General features: G+C 39.4%; 1 protein-coding gene across 8 annotated transcripts in view; it reads right to left on the minus strand.

Moving 5' to 3' along the window:
• The window catches only part of ADAT1 (adenosine deaminase tRNA specific 1), a 49371-nt gene that overhangs the window by 16499 nt on the left and 14975 nt on the right, over nt 1-17897 (minus strand). For 4 of the 8 annotated variants that reach the window (XM_049864961.1, XM_049864959.1, XM_049864960.1 and 1 more), the window contains one exon: nt 11353-16899. The exons of 1 other annotated variant lie outside the window; for it this stretch is intronic. In XM_049864961.1, coding sequence (XP_049720918.1) covers nt 16767-16899 — 133 coding nt within the window. In that variant the 3' untranslated portion in view covers nt 11353-16766. Of the gene's footprint in view, nt 1-11349; nt 17460-17897 lie in introns of those variants that run through there. 3 more of the 8 variants (XM_049864965.1, XM_049864964.1, XM_049864966.1) reach the window with 3 other exon arrangements.

Here is a 17897-nt window from a genome sequence, read left to right on the forward strand (position 1 = left end):
CAAAGAATGGAAAAAATATATATCAAGCAATCAAAAAAGAGCAGGAGTGGCAATATTAATTTCTGACAAAATAGACTTTAAAGCTAAATCTACCACAAAGGATAAGGAAAGACACTATATAATGATTAAAAGGACAATATACCAGGAGGATATAACCATATTAAACATTTACGCAGGCAATGACAGGGCTTCAAGAGACATAAAACAAACTCTAACAGCACTGAAAAGTGAGAAAGACAGCTCCACAATAATAATAGAAGACTTCAACACACCACTTTTGGTGAAGGATAGAACATCCAGAAAAAAGCTCAATAAAGACACAGAAGATCTAAATGCCATAATCAACCAACTGGACCTCATACACATATACAGAACACTCCACCCAACAGCAGCCAAGTATACTTTCTTTTCCAGCGCACATGGAACATTCTTTAGAACAGACCACACATTAGGTTATAAAGCAAGCCTTAACAGAATCTAAAACATCAAAATACTACAAAGCATCTTGTCTGACCATAAGGCCATAAAAGTAGAAATCAGTAACAGGAAAAGCAGGGAAAAGAAATCAAACACTTGGAAACTGAACAATACCCTGCTCATAAAAGACTGGATTATAGAAGACATTAAGGATGGAATAAAGAAATTCAGAGAATCCGATGAGATTGAAAACACTTCCTATCAGAACCTTTGGGACGCAGCGAAAGGAGTGCTCGGAAGTCAATTTATATCAATAAATGCACACACAGAAAAAGAAGAAAGGGCCAAAATCAAAGAATTATCCCTATAACTTGAAAAAATAGAAAGAGAACAGCAAAAGAAACCCTCAGGCCCAGAAGAAAGCAAATAATAAAAATTATAGCAGAATTAAATGAAATAGAGAACAGGAAAATAATCGGAAGAGTTAACAAGACTAAAATGTGGTTCTCTGAAAAAATTAACAAAATTGATGAACCACTGGACAAACTGACAAAAGAAAAACAGGAGAGGAAGCAAATAACTAAAATAAGAAATGAGATGGGCGATATCACAACAGACCCAACTGAAATGAAAAGAATCATATCAGATTACTATGAAAAATTGCACTGTAACAAATTTGAAAATCTAGAAGAAATGGATGAGTTTCTGGAAAAACACTACCGACCTAAATTAACACAAACAGAGGTCGAACAACTAAATAAACCCATAACAAAAGAAGAGACTGAAAGGTAATTAAAAAACTCCCAACAAAAAAAAGCCCTGACCCAGATGGCTCCACTGGAGAGTTCTACCAGACTGTCAGAGAAGAGTTAACACCGCTACTACTGAAGGTATTTCAGAGCATAGAAAAGGATGGAATACCCCCAAGCTCATTCTATGAAGCCAGCATATCCCTGATACCAAAACCAGGTAAAGACACCACAAAATAAGAAAATCACAGACCTATATCCCTCATGAACATAGATCCAAAAATCCTCAACAAAATTCTAGCCAGTAGAATTCAACAACATATCAAAAAAATAATTCACCATGACCAAGTGGGATTCATACCAGGTATGCAGAGATGGTTCCACATTAGAAAAACAATTAATGTAATTTTATCATATAAATAAAACAAAAAACAAGAACCACAGGATCTTATCAATTGATGCAGAAAAGGCATTTGACAAAAGTCCAACACCCATTCATGATAAAAACTCTAAGCAAAACAGGAATAGAAGGAAAATTCCTCAACATAATAAAGGCCATGTATACAAAGACAACAGCCAACATCATCCTAAATGGAGTCTGAAAGCACTCTTCTTGAGAAATGGAACCAGACAAGGATGCCCTTTATCACCATTCTTATTCAATATTGTGTTGGAGGTCCTAGCCAGAGCAATTACGCTAGATAAAGAAATAAAGGGCATCCAGACTGGTAAGGAAGAAGTAAAAGTATCTCTTATTTGCAGATGACATGATCTTATACACAGAAAACCCTAAAGAATCCTCAAGAAAACTACCAAATCTAATAGTTTAGGAGAGTATCAGGATAAAAGATAAACATACAAAAATCAGTTGGATTCCCCTACACCAACAAAGAGAACAACAAAGAGGAAATCACCAAATCAATGCTATTTACAGTAGCCCCCACTCTATGCACAAAAACTAACTCAAAATAGATCAAAGACCTAAATATAAAATCTAAAATGGTAAATAAAGATCATGGAAGAAAAAATAAGAACAACGCTAGAAGCCCTAATACATGGCAGAAACAATATACAAAACATTACTAACAATACACAAACACCAGAAGAGAAACTAGGTAACTGTGAGCTCCTAAAAATCAAATACCTAAGCTCATCCAAAGACTTCGCCAAAAGAGTAAAAAGATTACCTACTGACTAGGAAAAAGTTTTTAGCTATCACATTTCTGATCAGCATCTGATCTCTGAAATCTATATGGTACTGCAAAAACTCAACAACAAAAATACAAATAACCCAATTAAAAAAGGGGCAAAGGAAATGAACAGGCATTTCTCTAAAGAAGACATTCAGGTAGCTAACAGATACATGAGGAAATGTTCACCATCATTAGCCACTAGAAAAATGCAAATCAAAGCTACAGTGAGATTCTATCTCACTCCAACAAGGCTGGAATTAATCCAAAAAGCACAAAGTAATAAATGTTGGAGAGGCTGTGGAGAGACTGGAACACTGCTGGTGGGAATGTAAAATGATACAACCATTTTGGAAATCAATTTGGTGCTTCCTTAAAAAGCTAGAAATAGAACTACCATATGATCCAGCAATCCCACTCCTTGCAATATATCCTAGAGGAATAAGAGCCTTCATACTAACAGATACATGCACACCCATGTTCACTGCAGCACTGTTTACAATAGCAAAAAGATGGAAGCAACCAAGGTGCCCATCAATGGATGAACGGATAAATGAATTGTGGTATATTCACACAATGGAATACTACATTGATAAAGAACAATGATGAATCCATGCAACATTCCATAACCTGGAGGAATCTAGAAGGCATTATGCTGAGTGAAATTAGTCAGTTGCAAAAGGACAAATATTGTGTAAGAACTCAAGAAATAGTTTAAACAGATTAGAAAATATTCTTTGATGGTTACAAGAGTGGGGCGGGAGGGAGGGAGAGGGGTATTCACTAATTAGGTAGTAGACAAGAACTATTTTAGGTGAAGGGAAAGACAACACACAATACAGGAGGGGTCAGCACAACTGGACTAAACCAAAACCAAAGAATAAACTGAACGCTTCAAAGGCCAGAGTAGCAGGGGCGGGGGCTTGGGGGCCATGGTTTCAGGAGACATCTAGGTCAATTGGCATAATAAAATCTATTAAGAAAATATTCTGCATCCCACTTTGGAGAGTGGCGTCTGGGGTCTTAAATGCCAGCAAGTTGCCATCTAAGATGGATCCATTGGTCTCAACCCACCTGGCGCAAAGGAGAATGGAGAACACCAAAGACACAAGGTAATTATGAGCCCAAGAGACAGAAAGGACCACATATATTAGAGACTACATCAGTCTGAGACCAGAAGAATTAGATGGTGCCCGGCTACAACCAATGACTGCCCTAACAGGGAGCACAACAGAGAATCCCTGATGGAGCAGGAGAGCAGTGGGATGTAGGCCTCAAATTCTTGTAAAAAGGCCAGACTTAATGGTCTGACTGAGACTAGAAGGACTCCAGAGGTCATGGTCCCCAGACCTTCTGTTGGTCCAAGACTGGAACCGTTCCCAAAGCCACTCTTCAGACAGGGATTGGACTGGACTGTGGGATAGAAGGTGATACTGGTGAGGAGTGAGCTTCTTGGCTCATGTAGATGCATGAGACTATGTGGGTGGCTCCTGTCTGGAGGGGAGATGCTGTCTTGTTAGGGGGAGAGCAACTAGCCGTATATAGCAAGGTGTATATAACTTTTTTTTTTTTTATAATAACTTTTATTAAGCTTCAAGTGAACGTTTACAAATCCAATCAGTCTGTCACATATAAGTTTACATACATCTCACTCCCTACTCCCACTTACTCTCCCCGTCTTGAGTCAGCCCTTTCAGTCTCTCCTTTCTTGACAATTTTGCCGGCTTCCCTCTCTCTCTATCCTCCCATCCCCCCTCCAGACAAGAGTTGCCAACACAATCTCAAGTGTACACCTGATATAATTAGCTCACTCTTCATCAGCGTCTCTCTCCCACCCGCTGACCAGTCCCTTTCATGTCTGATGAGTTGTCTTCAGGGATGGTTCCTGTCCTGTGTCAACAGAAGGTCTGGAGAGCATGACCGCCGGGATTCCTCCAGTCTCAGTCAGACCATTAAGTTTGGTCTTCTTATGAGAATTTGGGGTCTGCATCCCACTGCTCTCCTGCTCCCTCAGGGGTCCTCTGCTGAGCTCCCTGTCAGGGCAGTCATCGATTGTGGCCGGGCACCAACTAGTTCTTCTGGTCTCAGGATGATGTAGGTCTCTGGTTCATGTGGCCCTTTCTGTCTCTTGGGCTCTTAGTTGTCATGTGGGCTTGGTGTTCTTCATTTTCCTTTGCTCCAGGTGGGTTGAGACCAATTGCTGCATCTTAGATGGCTGCTTGTTAGCATTTAAGACCCCAGACGCCACATTTCAAAGTGGGATGCAGAATGATTTCATAATAGAATTATTTTGCCAATTGACTTAGAAGTCCCCGCAAACCATGTTCCCCAGACCCCCGCGCTTGCTCCGCTGAGCTTTGAAGCATTCATTTTATCCCGGAAACTTCTTTGCTTTTGGTCCAGTCCAATTGAGCTGACCTTCCATGTATTGAGTGTTGTCTTTCCCTTCACCTAAAGCAGTTCTTATCTACTGATTAATCAATAAAAAAACCCTCTCCCACCCTCCCTCCCTCCCCCCCTCGTAACCACAAAAGTATGTGTTCTTCTCAGGTTTACTATTTCTCAAGATCTTATAATAGTGGTCTTATACAGTATTTGTCCTTTTGCCTCTGACTCATTTCGCTCAGCATAATGCCTTCCAGGTTCCTCCATGTTATGAAATGTTTCAGAGATTCGTCACTGTTCTTTATCGATGCGTAGTATTCCATTGTGTGAATATACCACAATTTATTTACCCATTCATCCGTTGATGGACACCTTGGTTGCTTCCAACTTTTTGCTATTGTAAACAGAGCTGCAATAAACATGGGTGTGCATATATCTGTTTGTATGAAGGCTCTTGTATCTCTAGGGTATATTCCGAGGAGTGGGATTTCTGGGTTGTATGGTAGTTCTATTTCTAACTGTTTAAGATAACGCCAGATAGATTTCCAAAGTGGTTGTACCATTTTACATTCCCACCAGCAGTGTATGAGAGTTCCAATCTCTCCGCAGCCTCTCCAACATTTATTATTTTGTGTTTTTTGGATTAATGCCAGCCTTGCTGGTGTGAGATGGAATCTCATCGTAGTTTTAATTTGCATTTCTCTAATGGCTAATGATCGAGAGCATTTTCTCATGTATCTGTTGGCTGCCTGAATATCTTCTTTAGAGAAATGTGTGTTCATATCCTTTGCCCACTTCTTGATTGGGTTGTTTGTCTTTTTGTGGTTGAGTTTTGACAGAATCATGTAGATTTTAGAGATCAGGCGCTGGTCGGAGATGTCATAGCTGAAAATTCTTTCCCAATCTGTAGGTGGTCTTTTTACTCTTTTGGTGAAGTCTTTAGATGAGCATAGGTGTTTGATTTTTAGGAGCTCCCAGTTATCGGGTTTCTCTTCATCATTTTCGGTAATGTTTTGTATTCTGTTTATACCTTGTATTAGGGCTCCTAGGGTTGTCCCAATTTTTTCTTCCATGATCTTTATCGTTTTAGTCTTTATGTTTAGGTCTTTGATCCACTTGGAGTTAGTTTTTGTGCATGGTGTGAGGTATGGGTCCTGTTTCATTTTTTTGCAAATGGATATCCAGTTATGCCAGCACCATTTGTTAAAAAGGCTGTCTTTTCCCCAGTTAATTGACACTGGTCCTTTGTCAAATATCAGCTGCTCATACGTGGATGGATCTATGTCTGGGTTCTCAATTCTGTTCCATTGGTCTATGTGTCTGTTGTTGTACCAATACCAGGCTGTTTTGACTACTGTGGCTGTATAATAGGTTCTGAAGTCAGGTAAGGTGAGGCCTCCCACTTTCTTCTTCTTTTTCAGTAGTGCTTTGCTTATCCGGGGCTTTTTTCCCTTCCATATGAAATTGGTGATTTGTTTCTCTATCCCCTTAAAATATGACATTGGAATTTGGATCGGAAGTGCGTTAAATGTATAGATGGCTTTTGGTAGAATAGACATTTTTACTATGTTAAGTCTTCCTATCCATGAGCAAGGTATGTTTTTCCACTTAAGTATGTCCTTTTGAATTTCTTGTAGTAGAGCTTTGTAGTTTTCTTTGTATAGGTCTTTTACATCCTTGGTAAGATTTATTCCTAAGTATCTTATCTTCTTGGGGGCTACCGTGAATGGTATTGATTTGGTTATTTCCTCTTCGGTGTTCTTTTTGTTGATGTAGAGGAATCCAAGTGATTTTTGTATGTTTATTTTATAACCTGAGACTCTGCCAAACTCTTCTATTAGTTTCAGTAGTTTTCTGGAGGATTCCTTAGGGTTTTCTGTGTATATAATCATGTCATCTGCAAATAGTGATAACTTTACTTCTTCCTTGCCAATCCGGATACCTTTTATTTCTTTGTCTAGCCTGATTGCCCTGGCTAAGACTTCCAACACGATGTTGAATAAGAGCGGTGATAAAGGGCATCCTTGTCTGGTTCCCGTTCTCAAGGGAAATGCTTTCAGGTTCTCTCCATTTAGAGTGATATTGGCTGTTGGCTTTGCATAGATGCCCTTTATTATGTTGAGGAATTTTCCTTCAATTCCTATTTTGGTAAGAGTTTTTATCATAAATGGGTGTTGGACTTTGTCAAATGCCTTTTCTGCATCAATTGATAAGATCATGTGGTTTTTGTCTTTTGTTTTATTTATGTGATGGATTACATTAATGGTTTTTCTGATATTAAACCAGCCTTGCATACCTGGTATAAATCCCACTTGATCAGGGTGAATTATTTTTTTGATGTGTTGTTGGATTCTATTGGCTAGAATTTTGTTGAGGATTTTTGCATCAATGTTCATGAGGGATATAGGTCTATAATTTTCTTTTTTTGTAATGTCTTTACCTGGTTTTGGTATCAGGGAGATGGTGGCTTCATAGAATGAGTTGGGTAGTATTCCGTCATTTTCTATGCTTTGGAATACCTTTAGTAGTAGTGGTGTTAACTCTTCTCTGAAAATTTGGTAGAACTCTGCAGTGAAGCCGTCCGGGCCAGGACTTTTTTTTGTTGGGAGTTTTTTGATTACCGTTTCAATCTCTTTTTTTGTTATGGGTCTATTTAGTTGTTCTGCTTCTGAATGTGTTAGTTTAGGTAGGTAGTGTTTTTCAAGGAATTCATCCATTTCTTCTAGGTTTTCAAATTTGTTAGAGTACAATTTTTCATAATAATCTGAAATGATTCTTTTAATTTCATTTGGTTCTGTTGTGATGTGGTCCTTCTCATTTCTTATTCGGGTTATTTGTTTCCTTTCCTGTATTTCTTTAGTCAGTCTAGCCAATGGTTTATCAATTTTGTTAATTTTTTCAAAGAACCAGCTTTTGGCTTTGTTAATTCTTTCAATTGTTTTTCTGTTCTCTAATTCATTTAGTTCAGCTCTAATTTTTATTATTTGTTTTCTTCTGGTGCCTGATGGATTCTTTTGTTGCTCACTTTCTATTTGTTCAAGTTGTAGGGACAGTTCTCTGATTTTGGCTCTTTCTTCTTTTTGTATGTGTGCATTTATTGATATAAATTGACCTCTGAGCACTGCTTTTGCTGTGTCCCAGAGGTTTTGATAGGAAGTATTTTCATTCTCGTTGCTGTCTATGAATTTCCTTATTCCCTCCTTGATGTCTTCTATAACCCAGTCTTTTTTCAGGAGGGTATTGTTCATTTTCCAAGTATTTGATTTCTTTTCCCTCGTTCTTCTGTTATTGATCTCTAGTTTTATTGCCTTGTGGTCTGAGAAGATGCTTTGTAATATTTCGATGTTTTGGACTCTGCAAAGGTTTGTTTTATGACCTAATATGTGGTCTATTCTAGAGAATGTTCCATGTGCGCTAGAAAAAAAAGTATATTTTGCAGCAGTTGGGTGGAGAGTTCTGTATAAGTCAATGAGGTCAAGTTGGTTGATTGTTGTAATTAGATCTTCCGTGTCTCTGTTGAGCTTCTTACTGGATGTCCTGTCCTTCTCCGAAAGGGGTGTGTTGAAGTCTCCTACTATAATTGTGGAGGTATCTATCTCGCTTTTCAGTTCTGTTAAAATTTGATTTATATATCTTGCAGCCTTGTCATTGGGTGCGTAAATATTTAATATGGTTATGTCTTCCTGATCAATTGTCCCTTTTATCATTATATAGTGTCCTTCTTTATCCTTTGTGGTGGATTTAAGTCTAAAGTCTATTTTGTCAGAAATTAATATTGCTACTCCTCTTCTTTTTTGCTTATTGTTTGCTTGATATACTTTTTTCCATCCTTTGAGTTTTAGTTTGTTTGTGTCTCTAAGTCTAAGGTGTGTCTCTTGTAGGCAGCATATAGATGGATCGTGTTTCTTTATCCAGTCTGTGACTCTCTGTCTCTTTATTGGTGCATTTAGTCCATTTACATTCAGGGTAATTATAGATAAATAAGTTTTTAGTGCTGTCATTTTGATGCCTTTTTATGTGTGTTGTTGACAATTTCATTTTTCCACATACTTTTTTGTGCTGAGGCGTTTTTCTTAGTAAATTGTGAGATCCTCACTTTCATAGTGTTTGACTTTATGTTAGTTGAGTCGTTACGTTTTTCTTGGTTTTTGTCTTGAGTTATAGAGTTGTTATACCTTTTTGTGGTTACCTCATTATATACCCCTATTTTTCTAAGTAAAAACCTAACTTGTATTGTTCTATATCGCCTTGTATCACTCTCCATATGGCAGTTCAATGCCTCCTGTATTTAGTCCCTCTTTTTGATTATTGTGATCTTTTACCTATTGACTTCCATGATTCCCTGTTATGTGTATTTTTTTTTAATTAATCTTAATTTGTTTGTTTTTGTGATTTCCCTATTTGAGTTGATATCAGGACGTTCTGTTTTGTGACCTTGTGTTGTGCTGATATCTGATATTATTGGTTCTCTGACCAAACAATATCCTTTAGTATTTCTTGTAGCTTTGGTTTGGTTTTTGCAAATTCTCTAAACTTGTGTTTGTCTGTAAATATCTTAATTTCGCCTTCATATTTCAGAGAGAGTTTTGCTGGATATATGATCCTTGGTTGGCAGTTCTTCTCCTTCAGTGTTCTGTATATGTCGTCCCATTCCCTTCTTGCCTGCATGGTTTCTGCTGAGTAGTCAGAACATATTCTTATTGATTCTCCCTTGAAGGAAACCTTTCTTTTCTCCCTGGCTGCTTTTAAAATTTTCTGTTTATCTTTGGTTTTGGTGAGTTTGATGATAATATGTCTTGGTGTTTTTCTTTTTGGATCAATCTTAAATGGGGTTCGATGAGCATCTTGGATAGATATCCTTTCGTCTTTCATGATGTCAGGGAAGTTTTCTGTCAGAAGTTCTTCAACTATTTTCTCTGTGTTTTCTGTCCCCCCTCCCTGTTCTGGGACTCCAATCACCCGCAGGTTATCCTTCTTGATAGAGTCCCACATAATTCTTAGGGTTTCTTCATTTTTTTTAATTCTTTTATCTGATTTTTTTTCAGCTATGTTGGTGTTGATTCCCTGGTCCTCCAGATGTCCCAGTCTGCATTCTAATTGCTCGAGTCTGCTCCTCTGACTTCCTAGTGTGTTGTCTAATTCTGTTATTTTATTGTTAATCTTTTGGATTTCTACATGTTGTCTCTCTATGGATTCTTGCAACTTATTAATTTTTCCAGTATGTTCTTGAATAATCTTTTTGAGTTCTTCAACAGTTTTATCAGTGTGTTCCTTGGCTTTTTCTGCAGATATCCTAATTTCATTTGTGATATCATTAAGCATTCTGTAAATTAGTTTTTTATATTCTGTATCTGATAATTCCAAAATTGTATCTTCATTTGGGAAAGATTTTGATTCTTTTGTTTGGGGAGTTGGAGAAGCTGTCACGGTCTGCTTCTTTAAGTGGTTTGATATGGATTGTTGTCTCCGAGCCATCACTGGGAAACTAGTTTTTCCAGAAAATCCGCTAAAAAAAAACTGCAGTCAGATCCCTATCAGAGTTCTCCCTCTGGCTCAGGCTATTCAGATGTTAATGAAGCCGCCTGGGGAGGGTGGGGGAGGGAACAGAGAGATAGGAGAGTAGCACCTCAGAATATAGCCAGAGTTGCTTGTCTTGCTTGGAAAGACTATTATATCTGAGATTCCCGCGGGCGCGTCGCCTATGTGTGCTGTCTGTGTGGAGATTGCCCCCGGGGGGTCTGGCCCGCTGGAGTCACGGTCAGATCCTCCGCTTCCAGCCCCACGCCCAGCGTCAAGGCTCCCCTACTGGGACGGTGCACTCTCGACTCCAAAATCAGTCGCTGCCTCCCGGGGACTTCTCGTCCCTCCAGCCGCGTGGCCGTGCCGCCCCCGTGAACCAGGTGGGCCCCCTCCCGGGGTTAGTTCAGATGGGTGGAGTAGCTCCCCGTGCTTGTGCCACGACCGAGTGTCCCGGCTGGAACGCTGTTCTCCCCGCTCCAATACCAGTCGCTGCCTCCCGGGGACTTCTCCTACCGGCTGCGTCCCACGCCGCCCGCGCGACCCGGATGGTCACCTTCCCGGGGTTAGTTCAGGGGGTGGAGCAACTCTCCGTGTTTATGGCGTACCTGCGTGCAGTCCAAATCCCTGTGGGACGGTTCCCCGGCTCGGGTGCTGCTCTTTCTGCTCCAAGATCAGTCACTGCCTCCCGGGGACTTCTCCTAACGGCTGCGTCCCACGCCGCCCGTGGAACCGGCTAGTCCCCCTCCCGGGGTTAGTTCAGGGGGGTGGAGCAGGTCTCTGTGCTTGTGCCGTACCTGACTGGTATGCTGGCTCCAGGCTCTGGAAACAATCGCTGCTTCCCCGTATTAGTTCGTTCTCCGTCTCTAAATCTGTGTTTGTTGTTCAGGGTTCGTAGATTGTTATGTATGTGATCGATTCACTTGTTTTTCCGTGTCTTTGTTGTAAGAGGGATCCGAGGTAGCGTCTGCCTAGTCCGCCATCTTGGCTCCGCCTCCTGTATATAACTTTTTGTATGAGAGACTGACTTGATTTATAAACGTTCACTTAAAGGAGACACACACAAAAAAAATACAACATTCTGTATGTAGGTTATTCACAGAGCATTTCAAAAGAAGTAATAAAATAATATACTGAGAACTAATAAATGGTTACTACTCCAAGAGTAAGGAAAGAACAGGGGGACTGGGACAAAGATGGAAGGTAGACTTTTGTGAATGTACTTTTTTTTAATTGTTTTAACTGGAATCATACAAATATTTTATGTAATTAAAAAAAAGAATTCTTAAAAAACTGAAAGCAAAATAAAACATTATGAACTGAACTGGGTACTGAGCTACAGGAATAACCAGACAGAACTATTACAAGTGACTTAAACAAAACAAAAAAACAAAAAAAACAAACTCACAATCCCAAGAGCAATATTTCTTGACCTTAGCCCTACTGACATTTTGGGTTAGTTAATTCTTTGTTGTGAAGGGGTGTCCTGTGTATTGCACGACACTTAAAAACATCCCTGGCCTCTACACACTAAAAGCGTCTCCAGACATTGCCCAATGTCTCCAGAGGGCAAAGGGGAGGGACTGTTCCTGTGGAGAATAATGCATATACACTAATGACAAAAACTAGTTAAAAAAAAAAAAACCTTAAACTGATTTCACTTAATCATATTGTTGGCGGCAGTGTTGGTATTATTATTATTCTGAGTGTATACTTTGGAATGAAGCAAATGAATAATTAAATAGATGTCACTGAAAACTGGGATTGTTGGCATGGGATACGGGAGATACAGATTTAAAATTGATGACGACCCTGTGGTCCTCAATCCGAATTGGAATAGTGTTAGTGCTGGTACGAATCGAGGATGTATTTTCTTTTAAGAAAATGTCCTAGCTCTGTCCACTGAAAAGGCCTAGGAACCGTAACCAACCCAACAGAAATGAGCACCCCAAATGCCCAGACTGTGGTCTCTAAATACAACCGCCCACTAAAGGAAACCAGAAGGTGACAAAATGGCTGAGTTCAAAATTGGGGCACGGAATGTACAAGATGAACTTTGGCTATCTCATTGTGCCTGAAAGCAAGGAGGCATTAAAAAAACAAAACAAAGCACAGGAGCCAGCTCAAAGGGGCTTTCCCTTGGCTGAAGATAGGATAATTTGAGCACCAAAAAGACAAAAATAAATAAAAACTGTGAGTTCAACATTATACTAAAAAATAAAAACCCAAACAAAAAACAAATACCCCACCACCACCAGTTCGTTGGTCACTTTGGAGATTGCTTGGGCGCCAATTCATTATTTTGAAAATTTACATGTAGGGCAAATAAGCATTTATTCCTTCTCTGTGTGAAGTATATTTCAAGGTAACCAAATATTTGATGGGGCAAATTCTTCTTAAAGAATAATTCTAAAAAAAAACAGGAGGAATGATAAATTTAGAAAATCACCATTCTGCAATCCCTAATGAAACAATGGATCCTCAATGACTGGTAAAATTATTAGATAATGGGATGCCGGGCAACTTTGTAATGGGATAGATCAGGCTGACACCAATGAGCCCATTCTCAGTCACTGAAAGTAGGACGACCAGATGTTGTGTTCCTAATGACATGCTCCAACGAAGTATGCAGAATCGCCTAAGAAGTATTCATGTCAAATAAACTGAACTGGAATCTAATCAAGCCCCTGCATGTAACTGCAAATTTGTAAGAAACATGGGGGATAGAAGAACTTGTTAAACAACTGTTGTTGTAGTTAGGTGCCATTGAGTCGGTTCTGGCTCATAGCGACCCTGTGTACCACAGAACGAAACACTGTCCAGTCCTGTGCCGGCCTCACAATCGTTGCTGTATTTGTAGCCATTTTTGTCCCTCCAAAAATATCTGCACCTTTGCTGGTCTATGATTGCCAGTATTTTGTGATTGTTCACCATTTTGTCATCTGATGTGATTTTCCTGTGTTATAAATCCTACCTCTATGATATTAATGAGGCAGGATTAGAGGCAGTTATGTTAATGAGGCTGGACTCAATCTACAAGATTAGGTTGTGTCATAAGCCAATCTCTTTTGAGATGTAATAGAAGAAAGCAGGGAGACAGGGGGACCTCATACCACCAAGAAAGCAGTGCTGGGAGCACAGCTCTTTGAACCCAGGGTCCACGCACAGAGAAGCTCCTAGACCAGGGGAAGATTGATGACAAGGACCTTCTACCAGAAAAAGCCTTCCCCTAGAGCTGGCACCCCGAATTTGGACTTTTGGCCTCCTGAACTGTGAGAGAATAAATTTCTCTTTGTTAAAGCCATCCACTTGTAGTATTTCTGTTATAGCAGCACTAGATGCCTAAGACACCATTGTTATAGCCACTACGTCAATCCATTTCATTGAAAGTCTTCCTCTCTTTCGCTGACCCTCTACTTTTACAAGCATGATGTCCTGTTAAACACTGGGAGGAAATAAACAGCCAAATCCAGAATATGGGAAATTTTACAGGACAAATGATCCAATTTTTTAAACATAGAAAAAGGAGGGTAAATTGTTACAGATTTAAAAACACACATGCACTGTATGGACCATGTTTTGATACTGATTTGAACAAACGAAGTCAAAAGACATTTTTGAGGTTACAGGGGAAAATCAAACAGAAACTGCATATTACATACTAAGGAATTCCTGTTAATTTTTTTAGGTAGGGGGATAGATCAAACGAGAACAGGTGATGGCTGTTAAAGTTGAGTGATAGGTACATGGAGCCCACTGTACTATTTTTGTATCTATTTGAAAATTTCTATGGCAAATTTAAAAGAAAATACATTTAAAAATTAGAAGTAGTTACTAATTAATTATGCATTAAGAAACGTTAGGAAAAACACATGATCTTCTAATGGATTGAATAAAATTTGAGAGCCTTATGTTGCAGAGAGAGAATTTTAAGGCATAGATGCGGTTCTAAACTTGGGTTTTAAAATATAGAATGTTGGATGTCTAAGCACTAATTTTAGCTCTTGAGAAAACAAGCAAAGCCCAAGGTGAAGCTGCCTTTAGTCTCTAGTGTTCAGGGCTTTTCTAGTCTCCACTCCAAAGCCTAACTTTAAAGGTACTTTTTGTTCAGTTTTTGAGTGCAAACTTGACGAGCTTGCCATAAAATTTAGGAGTAACAAAGATATTAGCCCCCGTCTTAATCATCAAGTGCTGTTATAACAGAAATACCACAAATGGATGGCTTTAACAAAGAGATACTTATTTTCTCATAGTCTGGTAGGCTACAAGTCCAAATTCTGGGCATCAGCTCCAGGGGAAGGCTTTGTCTCTCTGTCGGCTCTGGAGGAAGGTCCTTCTCATCAATCTTCCTCTGGACTAGGAGTTTCTCTGCACAGGAACCCTGGGTCCAAAGACGCGCTCTGCTTTCAGCACTGCTTTCTTCGTGGTATGAGGTCCCCAACTCTCTGCTTGCTTCCCTTCCCTTTTATCTCTACTAATACAAAAAAATGGTGCAGGCCACACCCCAGGGAAACTCCCTTTACAATGGATCAGGGGTGCAACCTGAGTAAGGGTGTTACATCCCACCCTAATTCTCTTTAACCACAGGCAGAGATTATGATTTATAACACACACGAAAACAATCTCTGCCTATGGTTAAAGGCAACACGGCCTAACCAAACTGACACACATTTTTGGAGGACACAATGCAACCCATGACACCCGCTTACATTCTCATAAATCTTTATCTTTTAAAATAAAATCTCATAGGAAAGATGCTATTCTCTGGGGATAAACGCTCCTTTCAGTCCAGGTATCCTGTCCTAACTGCTGTCATAAAGTGAGACACAAGAATTTTTCTGTTTGATTAAAGCAGCATATTGGAGAGCCTGGCCTTCAATTAGGAGTCTTTTTGCCTTTCCTGCTATCTAAATGGATTTCTTATGGAGAAAATATTCACGGATAGCTTATAACATGCATTGCTTCTGTAATTAAAAAAATTTAAGAACATATGTTCTAACAAAAATTTGCTCACAAATGTTCATAGCAGCATTATGCACAATAGCCAAAAGGTAGAAACAACCCAAACATTCATCAACTGGTAAACAGATAGAAAAAATGTGGTATATCCATATAATGGGATATATTTGGCTATAAAAAGGAATGAAGTACTGATTCAAGCTACACCATGATGAATCTTGAAAACATGCTAAGTGAAAGAAACCAAACACTAAAGGTCACAAATTGTATGATTCTGTTTATATGAGACGTCCAGAATACGAAAATCCATATAGACAGACAGATTAGTGGTTGCCTAGGGCTGGGAGGGTTGGGGAAGTGTGACTGTTAATGGATATGGAGTTTCCCTTTGGGGTGATAAAAATGTTCTAAAATTGATCATAGCGATGGTTGCACAATTTTATGAATATACTAAAACTACCAAATTATATTAACTAGGTGAATTTTACGGTATACGAATTATATATTTAAATCTCGATAAAATTGTTATCAAAAATATTTAAAGCTATAAAAATGCCAAAGAACCAACAAGGTCCTTGAAAAATCCCAACATGAACAGCTTCCATTTTCAGTCAAAAAGGTGTGAAGAAGTTGAGAGTTAAATTTTATTAGTTAAAATAAGATTAGTTGCTAGGTTTGTTTCTGACTTGCTGTAGGGACCTTTGGCCTTTTAGACAGCACTCTTTGAGCTTAATGCGATAGAAAACTGACACAGAACAACAACAGGACTTTGTCACACATATTGTAAGTCCATAGTGGACTCTGGCTTCAGGCATACCTGATTCCAGATACCCAAACAAGGTCACTACAGCATTGATTCTCTTGATTGTTGCCTTCTTTGTTGCATTCATTCTTTGGGCTGGCTGTCTCTCTGTGGTGGGAAAAGATGGCCACAGGCCATCCCAAGTTGATGTGGCCTTGACAGCTCCAGATCAAAGAGGAAGAGAGCATCTCTCCTGATAGTTCTGACAGCAGTTCCAGGACAGTCCAGGGCTGGCTCACATGCTTGTTCCTGGAGCCAGGGAGTGAGGTTAGCTTCAAACAAGCATAGGATCCAAAAGTCAATAGGAAAAAGGTGGTTTCCCCATGGAAGAAATGCTGGGTATACAAAATACATATGCACCATGCCAGGTGAAGCTCTGAAACTTGGAAAAAAGACAAACACCACACATTTCAGCCCAATATTGGCTGAATCTATTTAGGAACACAAAACAGAGTTGCTGCAAACTTTAAATTTTAGAAAAGCAATGAAACACAACTTAGTACAGACACCCAGGTCATTAGTGAGATGCTGTTTTAGTACAGAGCTTCTTCAATCAAGTACAGATTGCTCTATGTTCTGGAGCAATATGTTGTCAATATTACACAAGAGGTAGAACGCTCTAGTAGAAGGCTTTTTTTCTGACTCAGCCACCAGAAAAGCTAAGGCTTGTCCAGTATGAAGGAATAAGATAGTTGAAGTGCTGGAAAATATCCTGCTACCAGTAAGTTCTTCGGAAACTTTCTCTTCTCATTTAAATTGGTGATAATCCAGAGGGTTTTTGATCCAGGATCCAAATGCCTGCCTCCGGAGTATGCTCCAGGCTTCCTGGTATGCAGATGCAGCCTCCTTGTACTCCTGGTACGTTTCTAGCTTCTGCCCCCTAAAATACACATACCACGAAGCACACAGGTACTTAACAGCTCATCACCATTGCTCAGAAGATGCCCGAGCAGCCAACTGGACAGATTTATAATGGGAGAGTTAGGTACAGAGGATTTCAGAATGCTTTCCTAGAGCAATTCTATCTCCTTAGTAAGAAATTCACTAGAAAGAAACATGGATTACAATAGGTAAGAATAAACAGAACGCTAGATCTGTCCAATCCTTATAATATCAAATAAAACAAGAATAACTGTACCCACTTTTTGTTTTAAAATTTTCTGAGTCTATACACCTACTCCCCTCTTATCAACTACCTCGTTATCCAACATTTCACATTTACGACAATAGTAAAAAATCTACTGGCAACTTTGCACATTAACGACGCACATTTGGCAGCAACCACTTCATGACCAGTGAGACACACAGCACTCACCTACATTTTCTGCTTCCTAGGTCCAGAGGAACATATGTGTCCCATATAATATTTTGTGATCTAATGTGGCCATCCTCCGTTTTCACATAATGCCAATTTTCACATAACAATCTGGTCTTTGGAACCTAACCATGTTGATAAGTGAGGAATGGGTATAATCTCCATCAGAAGACCGACCCATTAGAAACTTCTCAGTTGGATTTTTCTCTAATACAGCAAAGCACTTTCCATATTATCCATATTCCCCTCTTATTTACCACTGTCCTCCTCCCAAACCCTTGGCTATCCCTGACTTCAAAGAGCAGATGACATACTGAGTAATATTTGTACTACTTATGCCCAATTAAAAGATTTTCATCTGTGGCCTACACATTTCAACATGCGACAGTTGTTTATTAAATAAAAATAGCAGCTACAAGTTATAAAACCTACTGCTGTAGAGTGGATTCTGTCTCATAGCCACCCCATAGGGTTTCCAAGGCTATAAATCTCTATGGAAGCAGACTGCCACAGCTTTCTCCCATGGAGCCACTGGTGGTTTCAAATTGCCAACCTTTCAGTTA

Source organism: Elephas maximus, chromosome 21, assembly GCF_024166365.1.
Source record: "Elephas maximus indicus isolate mEleMax1 chromosome 21, mEleMax1 primary haplotype, whole genome shotgun sequence".
Lineage (NCBI taxonomy): Eukaryota > Metazoa > Chordata > Mammalia > Proboscidea > Elephantidae > Elephas > Elephas maximus.